Genomic DNA, 21,269 nt, shown 5'->3' with positions numbered 1-21,269 from the left:
TGTGATTGGCTTATTCATAATTTCTATTTCTTCCTGGTTCAATCTTGGAAGGCTGAACTTTTCAAAGAATCTATCCATTTCCTCCAGCTTGTCCATATTTGGCATATAGTTGCTCTTAATTATCTCTTATGATCCTTTGTATTTCTGCATTGCCTGTTGTAACCTCTCCTTTTTCATTCCTAATTTTGTTCATTTGACTTTTCTGCCTTTTTTTCTTGATGAGTCTGGACAATGGTTTTTTTCGATATTGTTTATGTTCTCAGAGAACCAGCTTTTAGTTTTATTAATCTTTACTATTGTTTCCTTCATTTCTTTCCATTTATTTCTGCTCTGATCATTATGATTTCTTTCCTTCTACTAACTTTTATATTTTGTGCTTTTCTTTTTCCAGCTGTTATTTGACACGTAAAGTTAATTTGTCTATTCAATGTTTTTCTTATTTTTTGAGGTAAGATTGTATTGCTATAAACTTCCTTCTTAGAACTTCTTTTGCTGCATCTCACAGGCTTGGGGTTGTCATATTTTTGCTATCATTTTTTACCTAGGAATATTTTAACTTCCCTTCTTCCGTCAGTAACCTATTCGTTACTTAGAAATGTATTGTTTAATCTCCATGTGTGTGCTTTCACAGTCTTTTTTCTTCTGTAACCGATATCTAGTCTCACAGTGTTGTGGTCAGGAAAGATGCTTGATATGATCCCAATTTTGGTCAGTTCACTTGGGCTTTATTTGTGATCCAAGATGTGGTCTACCCTGGAGAATGTTCCATGTTCACTTGAGAAGAAAGTGTATTCTTCTGCATTTGGATGGAATGTCCTGAAAATATCAATTAGGTCCATTTTGTTTAAAGTTTCAATTAAGGTTTGTGTTTCTTTATCAATTTTCTTATTTGATGATATCTCCTATGATGTAAGGGGGATGTTACAGTTGCCTACTATTATTGTGTTACTGTCAATTTCCTCTTGTATGTCCGTTAGAGTTTGCCTTATGTATTGAGGTGTTCTAATGTTGGGTGCATAAATATTTAAAATTTTTATGTCTTCTTGGATTGATCCCTTGATCATTATATATTGTCCTTTTTTATTTCTTGTAATATTTTTTATTTTAAAGCCTGTTTTGTCTGATATGAGAATTGACACTCTGGCTTTCTTTTGATTTCCATTTGCATAGAACATCTTTTTTCATCCTCTTACTTTCAGTCTTTATCTGTCGCTAGATCTTAAAGTGGGTTTCTTGTAGACATTATATATATGGGTCTTGTTTTTGTATCCATTCAGCCACTCTGAGTTTATTAGTTGTGGTGTTTAATCCGTTTATATTTAAAGTAATTATTTTTATATATGTTCCTACTGGCATTTTCATAATTGTTTTGGTTTTTTTTTGTAGGTCTCTTCTCTCTCTTGTGTTTTTTGCCTATAGTAATACCTTTAACATTTGTTGTAAAGCTGATTTGGTGGTGCTAAACTCATTTAAATTTTGCTTGTCTGTAACACTTTTGATTTCTCTATCAGTTTTGAATGAGATCCTTGCCAGGTAGTGCTATCTTGGTTATAGATTTTTTTTCATTCAGTACTTCAAATATATCCTGCCATTTCCTTCTGGCCTGCAGAGTTTCTGCTGAAAGATCAGCTGTTAATCATATGGGTTTCCCCTTGTACATTACTTGTTCCTTTTCCCTTGCTGCTTTTAATTTTTTTTCTTTGTATTTACTATTTGTTAGTTTGATTAGTATGTGTCTTGACATGTTTCTCCTTGGGTTTATCCTGTATGGAACTCTCTGTGTTTCTTGGACTTGATTGACTATTTTCTTTCCCATATTAAGGAAGATTTTTTTTACCATAGCCTTTTCAAAAATTTTCTCAGACCCCTTACTTTTCTCTTCTTCATCTGAGATCACTATAATTAGAATGTTGGTACATTTAACATTGTTCCAGATGTCTCTGAGGTTATCCTTAATTATTTTGATTCCATTCCTTTATTCTGCTCTTCAGCAGTTATTTCCACCATTCTATTTTCCAGCTCACTTATCTGTTCTGCCTCATTCTACTATTGATTCCTTCCAGAGTACTTTTAATTTCAGTAATTGTGCTATTTGTCTCTTTATTTCCTCTAGGTCCTTGTTAATTGTGTTAATTTATTCTTGCATTTTCTCCATTCTATTTTTGAGGCCTTAGTATGTCTTTAATGTCATTACTTTGAATTCTTTTTCAGGTAGTTTGCCTATTTTCTCTTCATTTATTTGGTCTTGTGAAATTCTACCTTGTTCCTTCATTTGTGCTATATTTCTCTGTTTTTTCTAACTTAATGTGTTTGAGGTCTTCTTTTCCAAGGCTTTATGGTTGTATTTCTTCTTCCTTTTGGGTTCTGCCCTCAATCGTTAAGGTTGATCTAGTGGTTGGTGTTACCTTCATTTTGGGGGTGACTTGCACCTGCATTTTCTCCCCTCTTATAGGCAGGGTTGTGTGAGGTGATATATTTTGGAGTGTCTGAGAGAATACTGTCTGCTGATGATTATTTTTGTGTTTTTGTCTTCTTTGTTGCTTGGGTGAGGCATCCTGCACTGGGTGCCATCAGCAGCTGTGTGATACTAGGTTTTGTATACAGGTGTAGGCCTTCATGGAATTTCTCACTAATTAATACTCCCTGGGATTAGGAGTTCTCTGGCACTCTGAGGTCCTGGATTCAGTACTCCCACTCTAAAGGCTCAGGCCCAATCCCTGGTCAAGGGACTGAGATTCCTCAAGTTGTTTGTTATGGTATTCAATGGGATTAAAACAAACACACAGAGATAAATAACAAAACATTAAAAGAAACAAAAGACCAACCCAGACAAGTGGTAAATACAAATCAGACAGACAATTACAAAAACAGTGGAACATGTATACATACTTACACACACACAAACATAACAAAAATATTCCAAAGAAATGAAAGTACAAGAGATTGACTTGGCAAACAAAGGGAACCAAAAATATATCAATCAATTAAAAACAGAGCCAATTAAAACTTAAACTGGAAAACAGAACCAAAGTACAGTGCCAATTGGGGAATAAAGCAAAGAAAACAAAACAAATTAACAAACATGATGAAAAAAGAAGAATAAAATAGGGGAAAAAAAGAAAAAGAAAAGGAAGAAAAGAAGAAAAAAGAAAAGTGAGATTAAATAGAAGTATGCAAAAATGATTTAAATATATTAAACTACTACAGCAGGAAAGAATAATTTTTTAAAAATTCAAACAGAAGAAAAACAAAAAATTCAAAAAGGAAAAAAAAAATCCACAGCACCACAGAAGGCCAGTGCAGAGGTAAAAGTATATAATGGAAATGAAGATTGTGATTTTTAAAAAAATAATAAAGTCTCAAGGTCATTATTCTTAGTTGTGGAGTCAGTCGCCCATGAATGAGGTTGGACCAGTGCCATGTAAGGGTTTCCTGGTTGGGGGGACTTGTGCCTGTGTTCTGGTTGATGGAGCTGGATCTCATCTCTCTGATGGGTAGCACCATGTCCAGTAGTAGGTTTTGGGGTGTCTATGGGTTCAGTGTCACTTTGGGCAGCCTGTCTGCTAGTGTGTAATGTTTTATTTCTGTTTTCTTGAAGGATTAGCATGGGGTATCTGGGTATTGGTGCTTGCTATCCTTTGGGTGGGTTTGGCTTTGGTGTTGAGATGGAGGCCTTTTAAGGGTCTCTCATCCATTAATGTTCCCCAGGGTCAGGTGTACTCTAGTGGTTCAAAGCCCTGGGCTTGCGTCTCTACCTCAGGGGTTCAGGCTCATTGCCTATTGAAGCTCCAAGACCTCACAAGCCACACAACGCAAAAGACAAGTTCCCTATACTAGTGGTGAAGGCAACACTCAGCAGCCCAGAATACTCAGTGAAACCTACACTGAAATCTTCTAATACTTCTAGGAAGGTCTCTGAAACTTGTGGGCAGCATGGAGTCAGTATCACATCTGGCCTCATTTCAGTTTATAGTTGCTCCTAAAGTTCAGTTTCTCCTAGAGTTCACAGTCTGTTCCCCACCTGGACAAAAGAGAGTGAAGGCTGAGGCTCATTAATGCTCACTTGCTCTCTTGGGCTGGGGAGAGAGGAGGATATGGCAGCCACATATAAGTTGTACAGGGGAATGCCTGTGAAAGTAGTAAGCTGTTGGATGCTGTTACAGTCTAAGGCAGCTTGTGAATTTTCCCAGAGAAAACTAGGGTTTAGGGACCCCAGTTCATGGGTCTCTAGAAAGAGCCAAGCTGTTTAAGTTCCCTGCAAGGTGTGGGCAGTAACCTGTGCCTGCTCATGGCCTGGTGCTAGCTGCAACCTCTGGGACTGGGAACGTATCAGTAGTGTTTTGTCTGTTGCTTCCAGCACCTTTCCTGGCTTTGGCAGTGGCAGGCATGTTTAATTCCTCAGCCTTGTCAAAGTAGCACTCTCAGCACATATCGTCATGGCCACCAGCCCCCTACCTCTCCCTGGAATCTTCATTGGAGGCTTGGCTCCCTGCACGGCTACTCCCCAATTCCAGGTTGGGGCTTGTGAGCTGCTTATGGGCTGAGAAGTGCTGTTAGGCAGCTTTCTCAGTATTTTGCCTTCTGAGTCGCTGCTGTTGCACAGCACTCTGAGGTTTCACAGCTCCCCTCTTGGTCTCACCTGTGAGGGGCTTTATAAGTGCTCAGAAACTTTTCCTCCTTCATGATTCCCTCCCTCTCTTGGGGCACAAGCTCCTGCCCTGAAGTCCTTTGTCTGTGTGTGTGTGTGTGTGTGTGTGTGTGTGTGTGTGTGTGAGAGTGTGTGTTTATCCTTTGTCCTACCTCATTCAGAGGAGATTTGCTTGCCTTTTTTGGAGGTTTGGGGTTTTCTGCTGTCATTTAGAAGTTGTTCCGTAGGACTTATTCCATATTCTGATGAATTTTTTATGTATTTGTGGGGAGGCAGATGATCTCCCCATCTTACTCCTCCACCATCTTCTTCTGTCCTACAATGCTAATTTAACTCTATAACCTCATCTGGAATCAGAAACTTAGAACTGGAAGGGATCTGTGAGTAGTACCACACTTCCTTTGACAAAGAAACTGAGGCCAGGAAAGAAATATCTTATCCAAAGTAACACTGTGAGTTTGTGGAGGAGCTGACTTAAGAACTCAGGAGTCCCGAGACCCTGGCCATAGTTGAATCTGCAAGCACAACCATTATACATGGTTCTCTGCTGAGGCAGAGTAAGAGACAACCCTTGCAATAGGAACCTGCCATGTACCAAGGCATACCTGGTAATAGAAGGCAGGGACAGGCATTTTGAACATACCTCTTGTAACTGAGATTCTTTCTTTTTGGAAGACAGATGTAAGTGCCGATCCAGCAAGGAATAAAACCTCTCTCCATCCTTTTCAAATTTCTTTTTCCGCTCCTAGAGGTGGGAGAGAAGGTAAAGAGTAAGATGTCTGTGATTTCAATTCAATCTGCTCAGAAATGAGAATGAACAACACAGTGTCAGAAAAGCAAGTCAGGATTTTGTCTCAGCAGTTTCAGCTTCTTCAAATATAACCTTGAACAACTTCACCTATGCAAAGGGTAGTTACTATTGGTATAGCTAAAGGCTCTGGGAGCTAATGCTCAGACAATGACACTTAAAATTCACCTGTATACCAGTTAATTTTTTTCTCTCCTCAATATTTTTCACATGTATTAACTACATTAATTTTTGAAAAGAAGAAGAAGGAACACAATATTCAACAGTGAATATGCCTTTCAAATGTTAATCTACAATGCATTTAGACAGTCTAATAATAAGTAAAACATTTCCAAGAAAATTGGAATCTAAGACTGACTCTGTAAATTATAAGTTTTTTGATACAGTTTAAGCATTTCAGTACTACATGTTAAAAGATGATGTTAAAGATATGGAAAAATCCTGCAAGGCTTAACTGAAAATCAGGAGTTGAAAAGCCTTATGAGGGATGGATGACTCACTCGTTATTTGTGTTAAGCTCTCTGCCTCTCAGCACAACAATTAATAGAAATCACACAGTCTCCAAAGGAGCACTAAGAATGCTAGCTTGTCACAGACTAATGCTGACATCCTGCAATGCTCTCAGCACCACATTGGGAAATTCATGTAAAAGGCTTGTGTTGTCACATAGAAAATCTAAACTCACTGAGTACCTATAGCATGCCAAGTATTAGATGAGGCAAAGCAAGTGACACACAGGAAAAATATATATATATATACCTCACCCATGGTTTATTTCTAGAGGCAATCTATTGCTGGGCAGGAAGTCAAGGCAAAACTGAGTGACCTCTTATCTGTCAAGAATGTGCTTTTTACATAAACTCAAAATGAATTAAAGATGTAAATGTAAGACCAGAAACTATAAAACTCTTAGAGGAAAATATAGGCAGAACACTCCATAACATAAATCAAAGTAAGATCCTCTCTGATCCGCCTCCTGGAATAATGGAAACAAAAACAAATGTAAACAAGTGGGACTTGATTAAACTTAAAAGCTTTTGCCCAGCAAAGGAAACTATAAGCAAGGTAAATAGATAAGCCTTAGAATGGGAGAAAATCAATAAAACAACTGACAAAGGATTAATTTTCAAAATATATAAGCAGCACATACAACTCAATACCAGAAAAACAAACAACCCAATCAAAAAGTGGGGAAAAGACCTAAACAGACATTTTTCCAAAGAAGACAGACAGAAGCCTAGCAAACACATGAAAAGATGTATAACATCGCTCATTATTAGAGAAATGCAAATCAAAACTATAGTTAGATATCATCTCACACCAGCCAGAATGGCCATCCTCAAAAAGTCTACAAACAACAAATGCTGGAGAGGGTATAGAGAAAAGGGAATGCTCTTACACTGTTGGTGGGAATGTAACTTGATACACCCACTATGAAAGACGGTATGGAGATTTCCTTAAAAAATTAGGAATAAAACCACCATATGACCCAGCAATCCCACTCCAAGGCATATACCCTAAGGAAATCAAAACTGAAAGAGACACATGTATTACATTGTTCATTGCAGTACTATTTACAATAGCTAGAACCTGGAAGCAACTTAGGTGTCCATCAACAGAAATGGATAAAGAAGCCGTGGTGTATATACATAATGGAATATTACTCATCCATAAAAAGGAAGACATTTGAGTCAGTTTTGATGTGGTAGATGAACCTAGAACCTAGAGTGAAGTGAGTCAGAAAGAAAAAGATAAACACCTTATTATAACACATATATACAGAATCTAGAAAGAATGGTACTGAACAACTTACAGGGCAGCAATGGAGAAACAGACATAGAGAATAGACTTATGGACATGGGGAGAGGGGAGAAGAGGGTGAGATGTATGGAAAGAGTAGAAAGAGTAACATGCTGCTACTGCTGCTAAGTCGCTTCACTCGTGTCTGACTCTGTACGACCCCATAGACGGCAGCCCACCAGGTTCCCCTGTCCCTGGGATTCTCCAGGCAAGAACACTGGAAATAGTTACATGGAAGCTTACATTACCATATGTAAAATAGATAGCCAATGTAATTTGCTATATGGCTCAGGAAACTCAAACAGGGACTCTGTATCAACCTAGAGGGGTGAGATGGGGAGGGAGATGGGAGGGAGGTTCAAAAGGAAGGGGATATATGTATATCTATGGCTTTTTCATGTTGAGGTTTGACAGAAAACAACAAAATTCTGTAAAGTAATTATCCATCAATAAAAAATAAATTAATTTTAAAAAATGCTAGGAATGAAACCACCATATGACCCAGCAATTCCACTCCTAGGTATATACTCTGAGAAAATCAAATTGAAAAAGACATGTGTATCCCATTGTTTACTGCAGCACAATTTACAATAGCTAAAACATGGAAGCAACCTAGATGTCCATAGACAGATAAATGGATAAATAAGTTGTGGTTCATATACACAATGGAATATGACTCAGCCATAAAAAGGAACATATTTCAATCAGTTCTAGTGAGGTGGATGAAGTTAGAGCCTACTATACAGAGTGAAGCAAGTCAGAAAGAGAAAGATAAATATCATATTCTAACCCATATATATGGAATCTAGAAAAATGGTACTGAAGAATTTATTTACAGGGCAGCAATGAAGAAACAGACATAGAGAATAGACTTATGGACATGGGGAGAGGAGAGGAGAGGGTGAGATATAAGGAAAGAGAAACATAGAAACTTACATTCAGTTCAGTTCAGTCGCTCAGTCGTGTCCAACTCTGCGACCCCATGAATTGCAGCACAACAGGCCTCCCTGTCCATCACCAACTCCCGGAGTTCACTCAAACTCATGTCCATCGAGTTGGTGATACCATCCAGCCATCTCATGCTCTGTCATCCCCTTCTCCTCCTGCTCCCAATCCCTCCCAGCATCAGAGTCTTTTCCAATGAGTCAACTCTTCTCATGAGGTGGCCAAAGTACTGGAGTTTCAGCTTTAGCATCAGTCCTTCCAATGAACACCCAGGAATGATCTCCTTTAGGATGGACTGGTTGGATCTCCTTGCAGTCCAAGGGACTCTCAAGAGTCTTCTCCAACACCACACTTCAAAAGCATCAATTCTTTGGCGCTCAGCTTTCTTCACAGCCCAACTCTCACATCCATACATGACTACTGGAAAAACCATAGCCTTGACTACACGGACCTTTGTTGGCAAAGTAATGTCTCTGCTTTTTAATATGCAATCTAGGTTGGTCATAACTTTCCTTCCAAGGAGTAAGAGTCTTTTAATTTCATGGCTGCAATCACCACCTGCAAACTTACATTACCATACGTAAAATAGATGACCAATGGAAATTTGCTGTATGGCTCAGGAAACTCAAACAGGGACTGTATCAACCAAGAGGGGTGGGATAGGAAAGGAGATTGACGGGAGGTTCAAAAAGGAGGGGACATATGTATATCTATGGCTGATTCATGTTGAGGATTGAAAGGAAACAACAAAATTCTGTAAAGCAATTATCATTCAATTAAAAAATCAACTAATTAACTTAAAAAAATAGAGATAATTCATTTGTTTTTTTAAAAAAGAGGAATATGTATTTTAACCAGAGGGAAAAATGTCAGAGAGGAAGCTAACATTAACTCAGGCCTAAATCAGGCCAGGCAGTTTGCTAGGTATTTAAAATCCTTATCTCATTAAGTTTTCACAACCCTGAAAAGTACACATTGTAAAGGAAATTAAGGTTCAAAAAACGTGAAGTAACTTGTTGAAGGTTGCATTATATCCGGTCTACTTTACTGGACCTAAATCAAATCTCTTATGATTATACACTGGAAGTGAGAAATGGATTTAAGAGACTAGATCTGATAGAGTGCCTGATGAACTATGGACGGAGGTTCATGACATTGTACAGGAGTTAGCAATCAAGACCATCCCCATGGAAAGAAATGCAAAAAAGCAAAATGGCTCTCTGGGGAGGCCTTACAAATAGCTGTGAAAAGAAGAGAAGAGAAAAGCAAAGGAGAAAAGGAAAGCTGTAAGCATCTGAATGCAGAGTTCCAAAGAAGAGAAAGGAGAGATAAGAAAGCCTTCCTCAGTGATCAATGCAAAGAAACAGAGGAAAACAACAGAATGGGAAAGACTAGAGATCTCTTCAAGAAAATTAGAGATACCAAGGGAATATTTCATGCAAAGATGGGTTCAATAAAGGACAGAAATGGTATGGACCTAACAGAAGCAGAAGATATTAAGGAGAGGTGGCAAGAATACACAGAAGAACTGTACAAAAAAGATCTTCATGACCAAGATAATCATGATGGTGTGATCACTAATCTAAAGCCAGACATCCTGGAATGAGAAGTCAAGCGGGCCTTAGAAAGCATCACTCTGAACAAAGACAGTGGAGGTGATGGAATTCCAGTTGAGCTCTCTCAAATCCTGAAAGATGATGCTGTGAAAGTGCTGCACTCAATATGCCAGCAAATTTGGAAAACTCAGCAGTGGCCACAGGACTGGAAAAGGTCAGTTTTCATTCCAATCTCAAAGAAAGGCAAGGCCAAAGAATGCACAAACTACCACACAATTGCACTCATCTCACATGCTAGTAAAGTAATGCTCAAAATTCTCCAAGCCAGGCTTCAGCAATACGTGAACCGTGGACTTCCAGATGTTCAAGCTAGTTTTAGAAAAGGCAGAGGAACCACAGATCAAATTGCCAAAATCCCCTGGATCATGAAAAAAGCAAGAGAGTTCCAGAAAAACATCTATTTCTGCTTTATTGACTATGTCAAAGTCTTTGACTGTGTGGACCACAATAAACTGTGGAACATTCTGAAGGAGATGGGAACACCAGACCACCTGACCTGACTCTTGAGAAACCTATATGCAGGTCAGCAAGCAACAATAAGAACTGGACATGGAACAACAGACTGGTTCCAAATAGGAAAAGGAGTACGTCAAGGCTGTATATTGTCACCCTGCTTATTTAACTTCTATGCAGAGTACATCATGAGAAACGCTGGGCTGGAGGAAGCACAAGCTGGAATCAAGATTGCCGGGAGAAATATCAAGAACCTCAGATACGAAGATGACACCACCCTTATGGCAGAAAGTGAAGAGGAGCTAAAAAGCCTCTTGATGAAAGTGAAAGTGGAGAGTGAAAAAGTTGGCTTAAAGTTCAACATTCAGAAAACAAAGATCGTGGCATCCAGCCCCATCACTTCATGGGAAATAGATGGGGAAACAGTGAAAACAGTGTCAGACTTTACTTTTGGGGGCTCCAAAATCACTGTAGATGGTGCTTGCAGCCATGAAATTAAAAGACGCTTACTCCTTGGAAGGAAAGTTATGACCAACCTAGATAGCACATTGAAAAGCAGAGACATTACTTTTCCAACAAAGGTCCATCTAGTCAAGGCTATGGTTTTTCAAGTGGTCATGTATGGATGTGAGAGTTGGACTGTGAAGAAGGCTGAGTGTAGAAGAATTGATGCTTTTGAAGTGTGGTGTTGAAGAAGACTCTTGAGAATCCCTTGGACTGCAAGGAGATCCAACCAGTCCATTCTGAGGGAGATCAGCCCTGGGATTTCTTTGGAAGAAATGATGCCGAAGCTAAAACTCCAGTACTTTGGCCACCTCATGAGAAGAGTTGCCTCTTTGGAAAAGACTCTGATGCTGGGAGGGATTGGGGGCAGGAGGAGAAGGGGACGACAGAGGATGAGATGGCTGGATGGCATTAGAGACTCGGTGGACATGAGTCTGAGTGAACTCCGGGAGATGGTGATGGACAGGGAGGCCTGGCATACTGCGATTCATGGGGTCGCAAAGAGTCGGACAGGACTGAGCTACTGCACTGAACTGAATACTAAAAGTGAGAAACAGAATGTTTGTGTTGGTACAGAATGGATGTAAGAGTATCAGTTGTTTACCATCATGAATGTATATATAGCTGACTGGGAGCTGAAGCTTGCCAGTATTGAAAAAGAGTACTGTTTGACATATGGCTAGCCAGGGAAAACATCAAAACTCAGAATTTGAAGTATGGCTTCTACTGAATGAGTATTGGACCACTATAAAGCTGAACGTCATTACTAAGTTGAGGAATATCTGTATAACCATTATCAAGTTAAGAATTTTCCCTTCAATTCTAGATGAAGATAACCATAAAAATTTTTTTCCTTTACACTAAAAATTAAGTGAATTACATGACTGATTTCTAAAGATGATATATAAAGTATATGTGCATACACACACACATATATATGCATTCCTTGTTTTACTGCATTGTGCTTTATTTAACTTCGCAGATTGTGTTTTTTGCAGATTAATGTTTCATGACAACCGCATGTCTAATATGTTTACTACAATCATTTCTCCAACAGCATTATTTTTTTTTTAATTTTAATTTTTTTTTTAATTTTAAAATCTTTTTAAATTAAGCTATATACATTATTTTTTCAGACATAAACCTACTGAATACTTAGTAGACTACAGTATACTGTAGGTGTAACTTATATGCAGTGGGAAACAAAAAGAAGTCATGTGACTCATTTTATTGCAATAATCACCTTAAGGATCTGGAACCACAATATCTTCAATGTGTGAGTGTGTGGTTGTATGTGTGTGTGTGTATTTTTGTTGTTGGATTCAGTTAGCCAATACTTCAGCATTCTATTTTCATTAAGTGAAAGAAGTCTTTGTTTTTTTCAAAGACTTTATTTATTCAAAGCAGTTTTAGGTTCACAGCAAAATTAAGAAAAAACTACAGAAGTTCCCACCTAGTCCCTACAAGTATAGCCTTCCCCAATAACAACATCCCCCACAAAAGTGGTACATCTGTTACCACTGATGAACCTACATTAACACATAATCACCCAAATTCCATAGCTAACATTTGTGTTCACTTGGTGTGGTATATTCCATGGGTATGGACATGTGCATAATGACATATATCCATCATTATAGTGGTAAAATAAAGAATATTTTCACTGCCCTAAAAATCTTCTGTACTCCACTTATTCATGATTTCCTCCATCATCTCCTGATCTTTTTACTATCTTCATAGTTTTGCAATGTCACAGAATTGAAACCATAGAGTACACAGTCTTTGAAGATTGGTTTCTTTCACGTAGCAATATGCACTTACATTTCCTTCATTTCCTTTCATGGCTTGATACCTTATTTCTTTTCAGTGGTGTATACTATTGCATTGCCTCTATGTACCACAATTTATGTACTCATTCACCTACTGAAGAGCATCCTATTTGCTTCCAGATTTTGGCAATTATGAATAAAGCTGCTATAAACATCTATGTGGAGGTTTTTAAGTGAATATGTTTTCAACACCTTCAAGGAGTGCAAGGAGTGCTGGTTCATAAAAGTATATTTAGTTTGCTAAGAAACTGCCAAACTGTTTTCAAAAGTAGCTGTCCCTGCTAAGTCGCTTCAGTCATGTCTGACTCGACAGTTATGGACTGTAGCCCAACAGGCTCCTCTGTCCATGGGATTTTCCAGGCAAGAATACTGGAGTGGTTTGCCATGCCCTTCTCCAGGGGATCTTCCTGATTCAGGGATCGAACCTGAGTCTCGGATGTCTCCTGCACTGGCAGGTGGGTTCTTTACCACTACCCTCACCTGGGAAGCCAAAGTAGCTGTACCATTTTACATTCCCATCACTGGCAAATAAAAGTTCCTGTTGCTTCACACTCTCATCAGTGTTCTGGATTTTGGCCATTTTACCAGGTGTAAAGGAGTATCTCCTTTACAGAGATTATTATTCTTGTTTCAATAATACCTTTCATGATGCAGAAAATCTTTTCATATGGTAATTTTTCAATAGATATATCTTCTTTGGCGAGGTGTCTATTAAGTTCTTTAGCCCATATTTAATCCAGTTGTTTGCTTTCTTCCTGTTGATCTTTAAGAGTTGTCCATATATATCTTTATCAGATGTCTTTTGCAAATATTTTCCCACAGTCTTTGGCTTGTCTTCTCACTCACTTGACATTGTTTTCAATGGTGTAGTTTTTAATTTTAATGAAGTCTACGTTAACAATTATTTCTTTCATGATTTATGCCTTTGATATCATATCTGAAAAGTCATCATCATCCCCCAAATCATCTAGTTGTTTTTTTTTTGCCTATTTTATCTTCTAGAAGGTTCATAATTATGCACTTTATACTTAGGCCTATGACCTATTTTGAGTCAATTTTTGTGAAGTGGTAAGGTTTCTTTTGCATGTGGATTCTTTTGTGTGTGTCTGTGAATGTCATGCAACTCCAGCATCAATTGTGGAAAAGATTACCTTTGCTTCATTGTATTTTCTTTGCTCCATTGTCAGAGATCAGTTCAGTTCACTTCAGTCACTCAGTTGTGTCTGACTCTGCAATCCCATGGACTGAAGCATGCCAGGTTTCCCTGTCCATCACCAACTCCCAGAGCCTACGCAAAGTCATGTCCACTGTGTCAGTGATGCCATCCAACCATCTCATCCTCTGTCGTCCCCTTCTCCCCTGCCTTCAATCTTTTCCAGCATCTGGGTCTTTTCCAATGAGTTGGCTCTTGCATCAGGTGGCCAAAGTACTGGAGTTTCAGCTTCAGCATCACTCCTTCCAATGAATATTCAGGACTGAGCTACTTTAGGATGGACTGGTTGGATCTCCTTGCTGTTCAAGAGACTCTCAAGAGTCTTCTCCAACACCACAGTTTAAAAGCATCAATTCTTTGGCACTCATCTTTCTTTAAAGTCCAACTCTCACATCCATACATGATTACTTGGAAAACTGTAGTTTGACTAAACAGATCTTTGTTGGTAAAGTAATGTCTCTGCTTTTTAATATGCTATCAAGGTTGATCATAGCTTTTCTTCCAAGGAGAAAGTGCCTTTTAATTTCATGGCTGCAGTCACCATCTCTATTTGGAGCTCAAAAAAGTAAAGTCTCTCACCGTTTCCATTGTTTTCCCATCTATTTGCCATGAAATGATGGGACCAGATGCCATGATGTCAAAGATCAGTTGACCTTATTTATATGTGTTATATCTGGGCTTTCGAGATTGTTCCATTGATCTGTCTATTCTTTCACCAATACCACAGTGTCTTGATTACTATAGTTTTATATTAAGCCTTGTAGTCAGAATGTTCAGTTCAGTTTAGTTCAGTCACTCAGTCGTGTCCGACTCTTTGCCACCCCATGGACTGCAGCACACCAGGCCTCCCTGTCTATCACCAACTTCCAGTGTTTACTCAAACTCATGTCCATTGAGTAGGTGATGCCATCCAATCATCTCATCCTCTGTCATCCCCTTCTCGGATAGTGCTAGTCTTCCAATTTTGTTCCTCTAAGCCACAAATGAAGTTCCAATACCCTGGACACCAGATGTGAAGAGCTTACTTATTGGAAAAGACTTTGATGCTGGGAAAGACTGAAGGCAGAAGAAGTGGGTATGAGAAGACAAAATGGTTGGATGGCATCACCAAGTCAATGAACATGAGTTTGAGCAAGCACCAGGAGATGATGAAGGACAGGGAAGTCTGGCGTGCTGCAGTCCATGGGGTCGCAAAGAGTTGGACATGACTAAGCAACTAAACAACAAAACCACAAATGTTGTGTTGGCTACTAGGTATATTTGCCTTTCCATATAAACTTTAGATTAATTTTGCTGTTAACCACAAAATAACTTGCTAGGAATTTTATTTGGATTGCACTAAATCTCTATATTAAAGTAGGAAAGAACTTACATTTTGACATTGTTTTCCTATCCATGAACATGAAATATGTCTCTGTTTTGCTTTTTTAATTTCATTCTTCAGAGTTCATCTATGTTCATAAGCAAAACGGGATGATTTTTTATCTCATTTTTGAAATCAAAATTATGATACTACTATAAATTATTCTGAGAGCTTTCACTCTTATGTTATTCCTTGGAATAATTTATATACCAATAACAATTAACTGTTATCTTAATTGCTTGTTACAACTCACCAACAAAGCCAACTAGGACCACTTTTGTTGGTGATTAAAGAGAAGAGGACATCTTTGCCTTCTATTTCAATTTCTTTAAAATGTATTAGTCTAGGCGGTCCCAAGATGGCAGAGAAATAGGATGGGGAGACCACTTTCTCCCCCGCAAATTCATCAAAAGAACATTTGAACACTGAGCAGATTCCACAAAACAACTTCTGAATGCTGGCAGAGGACATCAGGAACCCAGAAAGGCAGCACATTGTCTTCAAAAGAAGGTAGGAAAAAATATCAAAGATAAAAAGAGAGACAAAAGAAGTAGGGACGGAGATCCCTCCTGGGAAGAAAGTCTTAAGAAAGAGAGAAGTTTCCAAACACCAGCAAACACTCTCACTGGCAGGTCTGTGGTGAGTCTTGGAATCTCAAAGGGCAACATAACCGGGAGGAAAAATAAATAAATAATTAAAACCCACAGATTACCTGCCTAACAGCAACTCCCAGAGCAGAAGCAGGCCAGATGCTTGCATCCACCACAAGCAAGCGGGGGCTGGACAGGGAGGCTTGGGCTGCATTGCTTAGGCTACGGACCAGACCTGAATGCCCCAAGGGCACTTTGAGGGAACTAACATGAGATAGCAACCCAGACTGTGGGATAGCCAGAGAGAGAGAGGAAAAAAAAGAGAGAGAGAGAGAGAGAACTGTACTGTGAAAAGCTCTAACCTAAGAAACTGCCAGGAATGCTCACAGAACAAAGGACAGAGCAGAGCTAGCAGGCTGGTGACTGGCCCATTCCCCACATGAGACAGGCAGGCAGAGGCAGCTAGAGCCAGAAGGGGGCAATCTTGGCCCCAGAGAGGCATCCTCTACCAAAATGCAAGCAGGCTTCATTGCTAACCAAGACTTCTTGGGATTCTGAATAGCTGACATCCATCGGGAGAGTCACAGCCAGAGACCAGATCCCCAGAAGAGACACACAGCACACCTGAGAAGGCGCACCTGTGATACACCCAGGAAAACTGAGCAGCTGGGACGGGGGAGGCAATAAGACGAACCCTCCACCTCGGGGTGACTGTGCTCACCAAGCACCTGCTCACCTGAGCTACTCGGACCTGGGAAGCTCACAAAACACAGGCCCAACTGAGTCTGTGCCTTTGTGGAGTACCCAAGAACCTGAACCTGAGTAGCTCAGACCTGGGAAGGGCAAGCAAACCAGGACCTGCCTCAGACAGTTCCCAGCAGAGCAACCTAGAGCCTGAGAAGTGTAGACCATGAAAGCACACACGCCGTGAGTGGGGTCATACCCAAAGTAGCTAAAACTCTGCGAGCATTCCCCACACGCGCCAGTGATATTTCTTCCCAGTGTTCCTCCCTCCCCACAGCACGACTGAACAAGTGAGCCTAAAAAAGTGATCACCATCGCCCCCTTGTGTCAGGGTGGAAATTATACACTGAATAGACCAGCAAACAGAAGAAGCTAAAATAAACAGAGGGAACTGCTTTGGAAGTGACAGGTGCAACAGACTAAAACCCTGTAGTTAGCACCAACCACATAGGAAGGGGCCTATAGATCTTGAGAAGTATAAGCTGGATCAAGGAACGACCTGAAAATGAACTGACTCCACACTATCCACAACAGCTCCAGAGAAATTCCTAGATATATTTTTACTATTATCATTTTTCTAAACTTAATTTTTTAATTTTTTAAGTCCTCTATTACTCCTTTAATTTTCATTTTTCTAAGCTACTATTACGTTGCCAAAAAACCCTACTTTTAAAGCAAATTTCATATATATATTTTATAATTTTTGTGAATTTTGTTTTTTTAATATTGTATTTTTGAGAATCTAACATCTACTCTAGATTTTAAATCTTTGCTTTTTGGTATTTCTTATCAATTTTGTACCTTTAAGAATCCAATCTTCAGTACCCATTTTGACGTGGGAGTGATATTACTGGCTTGATTGCTCTATTCCCCTTTTGAATCTCCTTTTTCTACACCAGGTCGCCTCTATCTCCTTGCTCCCTCTTCTCTTCTCTACCCACCTCTGTGAATCTCTTTAGTATGTTCTGGGCTGTGGGGAATACTTAGGGAACTGATTACTCGATGGATCTGTCTCTTCCCTTTTGATTCCCCCTTTTCTCCTCCTGGCCACCTCTGTCTCCTTCCTCCCTCTTCTCTCCTCTGTGTAACTCTGTGAACATCTCTGAGGGGTCCAGATTATCGAAAGCACATATGGAAGTGATTACTGCCTAGCTTGCTCTCTCCCCTTTTGATACCCCTCTTCTCCTCCTGGTCAACTCTATCTCCTTCTGCCCTCTTCTCTTCTCCATGTAACTCTGTGTACCTCTCCAGGTGTCCCTCACTGTGGAGAAACATCAAGAAACAAAGGGAGAAGAATCAAATCAACAAAATTAGAAACAAAAATGGAAAAATCACAACAGACAACAAAGAAATACAAAGGATCATAAGAGACTACTATTAGCGACTATATGACAATAAAATGGATAACTTAGAAAAAATAGACAAATTCTCAGAAAAGTAGAACTTTCCAAAAATGAACCAGGAAGAAATAGAAAATCTTAACAGACCCATCACAAGCACAGCAATTGAAACTGTAATCAGAAATATTCCAGCAAACAAAAGCCTAGGACGAGACAGCTTCACAGATGAATTCTACCAAAAATTTAGAGAAGAGCCAACATCTATCCTACTCAAACTCTTCGAGAAAATTGCAGAGGATGGTAAACTTCCAAACTAATTCTATGAAGCCACCATCACCCTAATACCAAAACCTGACAAAGATGCCACAAAAAAAGAAAAATACAGGCCAATATCACTGATGAACATAGATGCAAAAATCCTTAACAAAATTCTAGCAAAGAGAATCCAACATATTAAAAAGATCATACATCATGACCAAGTGGGCTTTATCCCAGGGATGCAAGGATTCTTCAATATCCACAAAACAATCAACCACATTAGTACACCACATTAACTAATTGAAAGATAAAAACCACATGATTATCTCAATAGATGCAGAGAAAGCCTTTGACAAAATTCAACATCCATTTATGATAAAACCCCTTCAGAAAGCAGGAATAGAAGGAACATACCTCAACATAATAAAAGCTATATATGACAAATCCTCAGCAAACATTATCCTCAATGGTGATAAATTGAAAGCATTTCCCGTAAAGTCAGGAACAAGACAAGGGTGCCTACTCTTACCACTACTATTCAGCATAGTTTTGGAAGTTTTGGCCACAGCAATCAGAGCAGAAAAAGAAATAAAAGGAATCCAGATTGGTAAAGAAGAAGAAACACTCTCACTGTTTGCAGATGACATGATCCTATATACAGAAAGCCCTAAAGACTCCACCAGAAGATTACTAGAGCTAATCAATGAATATAGTAAAGTTGCAGGATATAAAATTAACACAGAGACATCCCTTGCATTCCTATACACTAACAATGAGAAAACATAAAGAGAAAATAAGAAAACAATTCCATTCACCATTCCATTCACCATTACAACGAAAATAACTAAATACTTGGGAATATACCGACCTAAAAAAAATTAAAGACCTATATATAGAAAACTATAAAACATTGATGAAAGAAATAAAAGAGAACACAAATAGATGGAGAAATAAACCATGTTCATGGATTCGAAGAATCAATATAGTGAAAATGAGCATACTACCCCAAAGCAATCTATAGATTCAATGCAATCCCTATCAAGCTACCAACAGTATTTTTCACAGAACTAGAACAAATAATTTCACAATTTGTACGGAAATACAAAAAAACCTCGAATAGCAAAAACAATCTGGAGAAAGAAGAATGGAATTGGAAGAATCAACCTGCCTGACTTCAGGCTATACTACAAAGCTACAGTCATCAAGATAGTATGGTATTGCCACAAAGACAGAAATATAGATCAATGGAACAAAATACTAAGTGCAGAGATAAATCCATGCTCCTATGGACACCTTATCTTCAACAAAGGAGGCAAGAATACACAATGGAGAAAAGACATTCTCTTCAATAAGTGGTGCTGGGAAAACTGGTCAACCACTTGTGAAAGAATGAAACTAGAACACTTTCTAACACCATACACAAAAATAAACTCAAAATAGATTAAGACCAGAAACTATAAAATTCCTAGAGGAAAACACAGGGAATACACTCTCTGACATAAATCACAGCAGGATCCTCTATGACCCACCTCCCAGAGCATTGGATATAAAAGCAAAAATAAACAAATCTGACCTAATTAAACTTAAAAGCTTTTGCACAACAAAGACAACTATAAGCAAGGTGAAAATATAGCCTTCAGAATGGGAGAAAATAAGAGGAAACGAAGCAACTGACAAAGAATTAATCTCAAAAATATACAAGTAACTCTTGCAGCTCAATTCTAGAAATATAATCGACCCAGTCAAAAAACGGGCCAAAGAACTAAATAGACATTTCTCCAAAGAAGACATACAGTGGCTAACAAAGACATGAAAAGATGCTCAACATCACTCATTATCAGAGAAATGTAAATCAAAACCAAAATGAGGTACCATCTCATGCCGGTCAAAATGGCAGCTATCCAAAAGTCTACAAGCAATAAATGCTGGAGAGGGTGTGGAGAAAAGGGAACCCTCTTACACTGTTGGTGGGAATGCAAACTAGTATAGCCACTATGGAGAACAATGTGGAGATTCCATAAAAAACTGGAAACCGAACTGCCATATGACCCAGCAATACCACTGCTGGGTATACACACTGAGGAAACCAGAATTGAAAGAGAAACATGTACCCCAATGTTCATCGCAGCACTGTTTATAATAGACAGGACATGGAAGCAACCTAGATGTCCATCAGCAGACGAATAGATAAGAAAGCTGTGGTACATATACACAATGGAATATTACTCAGCCATTAAAAAGAATACATTTGAATCAGTTCTAATGAGGTGGATGAAAACGAAGCCTATTATACAGACTGAAGTAAACCAGAGAGTAAAACACCAATACAGTATACTAATGCATATATATGGAATTTAGAAAGATGGTAATGATAACCCTATATGCAAGATAGCAAAAGAGACACAGATGTATAGAACAGTCTTTTGAACTCGGGGGGAGAGGGAGAGGGTGGGCTGATTTGGGAGAATGGCACTGAAACATGTATATTATCATATGTGAAATGAATTGCCAGTCCAGGTTTGATGCATGAGACAGGGTACTCAGGGCTGGTGCACTGGGATGACCCAGAGGGATGGCATGGGGAGGGAGGTGGGAGGGGGGTTCAGGATGGGGAATACATGTACACCCATGATGGATTCAAGTCAATGTATGGCAAAACCACTACACTATTGTAGTTAGCCTCCAATTAAAATAAGTAAATTTATATTAAAAAATAAATAAAATAAGTAGTTAAAAAATAAAATGTATTAGTCTACTGACTCTTTATTTTTTTCTTGTGCCACTTTTATAATTTTATATTTTCTAGGAATTTAATCCTTCAAATATGTTATCATATAGCTATTGATAATTCTTTTGTCTTTTAAAAAATCTGTTGTATTTATAATATTCCATTTATTTTATTCTATATTTGTATTTTTTTCTTTACATCTTTTTCCTTCGTCAGTCCTACAGGTGGTTTATCTTGCTAAACTTTTCAGGCTTTCAATTTTGACTTGTTAATAATCTCTGCTATTTTTATTGTTATTCTAGTAATCTTTTAACTTATTTAATTTCTACCCTTAACTCTTGTATGTTGAGTCTGTCTTGTTACATTGGGTATTCTCTGCTATTTCCAATGCATTCAATTAAATGCTCATCAAATTTGTTTTTAACCTTTG

General features: G+C 38.6%; 1 protein-coding gene across 1 annotated transcript in view; it reads right to left on the bottom strand.

Annotated features, from left to right (window-relative positions):
* The window catches only part of OPHN1 (oligophrenin 1), a 578,606-nt gene that overhangs the window by 285,502 nt on the left and 271,835 nt on the right, over window positions 1-21,269 (bottom strand). The window contains exon 6 of the mRNA XM_018043623.1: window positions 5,292-5,393. Coding sequence (XP_017899112.1) covers window positions 5,292-5,393 — 102 coding nt within the window. The remainder of the gene's footprint in view (window positions 1-5,291; window positions 5,394-21,269) is intronic.

Source organism: Capra hircus (assembly GCF_001704415.2).
Source record: "Capra hircus breed San Clemente chromosome X unlocalized genomic scaffold, ASM170441v1, whole genome shotgun sequence".
In the NCBI taxonomy this organism is placed as follows: domain Eukaryota; kingdom Metazoa; phylum Chordata; class Mammalia; order Artiodactyla; family Bovidae; genus Capra; species Capra hircus.
This window is presented reverse-complemented; position numbering and strand designations above follow the sequence as displayed.